This window comes from Cyprinodon variegatus, unplaced genomic scaffold (assembly GCF_000732505.1).
Source record: "Cyprinodon variegatus isolate N-32 unplaced genomic scaffold, C_variegatus-1.0 Scaffold1208, whole genome shotgun sequence".
NCBI classification, from domain to species: Eukaryota; Metazoa; Chordata; class Actinopteri; order Cyprinodontiformes; family Cyprinodontidae; genus Cyprinodon; species Cyprinodon variegatus.
In genome coordinates, this window is record NW_015151661.1 from 19,454 (window position 1) to 23,095 (window position 3,642).

The window sequence follows — 3,642 nt, forward strand, 5'->3', positions numbered from 1 at the left end:
AAAAGTTTGGGGTCACATTGAAATGTCCTTATTTTTTAAGGAAAAGCACTGTACTTAACTTTAAAGAAATACACTCTATACATTACTAATGTGGTAAATGACTCTTCTAGCTGCAAATGTTTGGTTTTTGGTGCAATATCTGCATAGGGTATGGAGACACTGGTGACACCAAAAGTTCAAAGCCCCACAGCTCTGGAACTGTTGTAGCTAGAGGTCTGAAATTTTCTGCATTAGTGGTTGGCATGATATAGAACAAATGCAATGCAAAGAGACGTGCCTATTCTCAAGCATGTCTTTATTACTGCTGTTTTAGTCACACTATTTCCATTAATATTTTCAGAAACTAGAAGTGTTAGCTTTCAAATAATGTATCACACATGCAGTTTGGGCTTACAGTTCCTACGTTATTTGCTTGCATGCAAAATAGGTGAGGATTACTTCTAAAGAGATGGGTGTTTTAACTCTAATAGATTAGCACTAATGGTTTATGTACCCCCCATAAAGGTTCATTTTTCACATTAGCTGCCTCCTGCAGAAACTTTCTCCACTCCTCTCATCTGTATCTCACTTCCTTCCAGCAATTTTCCTCATTTAGACCCCTGTTTCTTTTCCCCCTTTCACATTCAGAGCGACTATTAATTTCTCCCTTTCTTATAAATGATCAGATTGACCAAATCTGATGTTGCCATGTCACACAAGAGAATAGATACTCAGGCCACAACAATGTGGGTGTGCTTTATAGAGAAGTAGAAAAGAAACAATGCTGTGACTCCACCTGTGTGTGTCAAGAACAGCATTTTCATTTGGTGTTGTCAAAATTAGCCGATCGTGCGAAAGGGCTGAAATTAGATGTGTGACTATGTAAGAACAAAAACAGCTCATGAGGTGCTCTGGCTTATATCAGCTGCTAAAAATAATGCCACACTGTTATCTTCTTAAGGGTCTTGTTGGTGGGGAAGGCTTCCCCTTGCACAATGATAGGGAAAACTTCTTACCAAACTCTCAATACTGTTGTAGCAACTCCACCCATGGTACACATCCCTCTCTGTCATGATGGGTTCACTAATAGCGACCCAAGTATGCAGAACACCACTGACGGACACAGGGATAAAAGTTCGACAAGTTTATTTTTGCACAAGCACACAGAATGTACTGGTTCAGGATCGGGCCTGGACACTGGTTCACCGGAGTCTGCGTGAGAGACAGATCAGTTAGCGTTGCAAGCTGAAGCTTGATTTCCTGAAGATTACTGATTGTACCTTGAGGGTTCTTGAGGATTACTTTGGGAGAGTCACTGTTGGATCTGGAGAGGAGTTCATCAGCAGAGTCCGCTTGCTGCTTCAGCGTCTCACGTCTTATAATGATCAGACCTTGGGTTTGGGTTTTCCAGCTCTTAGTCCAGAGCTGCATGGAGGTTCTCAAAGATTCTTCAGGTTTGGCTCAGAGGGTCGGCTTGGCAGGTTAGCTCTTCCTGAGCTTCACAGAGGAGACACTGGTTTCCTGGAAAACAGAGACAACGGTTAGAATCCAGGCTGGATTCAAAGTCACAAAGTTACACTGAGGTTCTAGGCTTAGGCGCTGACCAACTGGATCAACACTGCGGCGTTGAGGCAAGGTCTGAAGACAGCTTATGTAGTGGATCCTCTGATGATCTTGATGGGCTGCAGCTGTGCAGGAGGCTCCCTCAGAAGGATCCACGGCGGACTCTGCTGGAGAAAGGTGGAACTTCTCCAGCTCCCAACACTCTCAATATTTACACACTGGTGGACTACCAGTCAAAACTACATGATTTTCTAGTTAGGGGCGACAGGTACCACTACTTTATAAACAAACCATTTGAAGAAGGCATCAAATATGGTTATGTTACAGAGAAGCCTCTTAGGTCTAATGGCATTCAAGACAGTGCAGATCATGACATGAGTGTATCAGGAAGGTTACCTCCAAAGATCATGAACCAAATTTATATTTGGACAGCAAAAACCCTCCTGGGCAAGAGTACATGGAAATCAGATAATGTGAAAGCAAGAAATAACATTTGTCCTGAATCAAATAAGTTGTAGCAGCACAGGTTAGCAAAGACTAATGCCCGTTATTCATTGGAACACTTTTTACTCAACTTTTCTTGGTGAGCTTTTATTAGCTTGATAACAAACATCCTCATCCAGACACATCTACAAACCACATAAAAATTTCAATGCACTGTTAGAAAGTGCAAAAAGATTTGATCAGATGTAAGTTGGTTTCATTTAATGCTAATTAAATGAACAAAAGAGTAAATGACATGTAAACCCTTGATTTCAGCCTACCTGGATTGGATTGTATGAGAATCTGAACACCTGGAGGTGGTCATTTTCAAACACTAGTGTCTACCAACCGGGTGAGGAGATGTACAGGAACTGGGCAAGTGGAGCTCCAAACAACAGTGATGGAAGAGAAAGCTGTGCAACGATAAATGATGACGGACTCTGGGACGATGTGCCATGTTCTTTGACCTTAAATCCAGTTTGCTCTGATTTCAACGGTGAGAATTTAGGTGAAAATGAAGGGTTTGTAATTCTTCTGATGGTCTCTTTCTCTCCACTGACCTCAACATGACAGTTTCTTCTCTTCAAGCGTATTTATCAAATTAATTTAATTTGAGTTTTCTGCAAAAGGTAACTTCTCTTTTCTAAAGGATTAGGTTAGGTTTTTTGTTTCAGTTGAACTGTATAACTCTTGGATTCATTTTTGGCAGGTCAATAATACTAGTAACAGAAGAGGTAGCCACCTTTTTACTTCTAGAAATAACTCTTGCTGTTCTTGCAGCAGATTTGTTTTTTTCCGAAACCTGAAAAAAAAATTAGTTTAATAAATATTTACTGGATGAAATGAGATTTGAGAAAGCTTCCTGGAGAGGTGGGAAAACGTCTTCAAAACTTGGAAACCAAGTCCAGTGGATATTTTTTGAACTTTTACGGAATGACTATGACCGGGATGACTGAGAATCTTCATTAGCATATAGATGAAATGTTTATTTCGAAAGCTAACAAAATTGACTCAAGATTGTTTCCATCCTCAGATTTTAAACCAAAATAAATTAGATAATTTCTTCAAACAGAATTTTTTTTTGTCAGGCTCAGAACAACAGGACACAATATTCAAGGTGGACAGAGTTATATTTCTCAAAAGTCTCAGTGGAAGAGGGTAGCCGCGACAGGACGTGTAACCAGAACTTGAACAGGACCTTCAAACTGGTCTCCATCTTGGAGCCAGGCTTACTGGAATAAAAACTGATCCTCCCCGCGTAAAGAGCCAAAATCCCTAAAGACTCAGCAGGGGAGGAAAAGTGGATGAGCAGGAGATGAGATAGACACAAAACCCTCTTTCCACTGGCCGCCAGGATCCAGGACACGAACCGTGCCAGAAACTAAACAGATAGACTAACAGAAAACAAATAATGATCTGGCTATGTTAGCTGGAACTGAGCCTAATATAAGGGAAACTGGCAGGTGGATGAGATGAATGATAATTAGGAGCCGGAAAGAGTGAAGTAGGTGAAAGGCATGAGTAATTAAGACCAGCTATCACAGCAGATCATGACAGCTTAGAGGAGTGCTGCAGTTTTTTGAATACAGTTTGGATATTTTCTAACCCCGAAATCCC

General features: G+C 40.9%; 1 protein-coding gene across 1 annotated transcript in view; it reads left to right on the forward strand.

Annotated features, from left to right (window-relative positions):
* The window catches only part of LOC107102126 (macrophage mannose receptor 1-like), a 12,060-nt gene that overhangs the window by 1,014 nt on the left and 7,404 nt on the right, over window positions 1–3,642 (forward strand). The window contains exon 3 of the mRNA XM_015401307.1: window positions 2,302–2,521. Coding sequence (XP_015256793.1) covers window positions 2,302–2,521 — 220 coding nt within the window. The remainder of the gene's footprint in view (window positions 1–2,301; window positions 2,522–3,642) is intronic.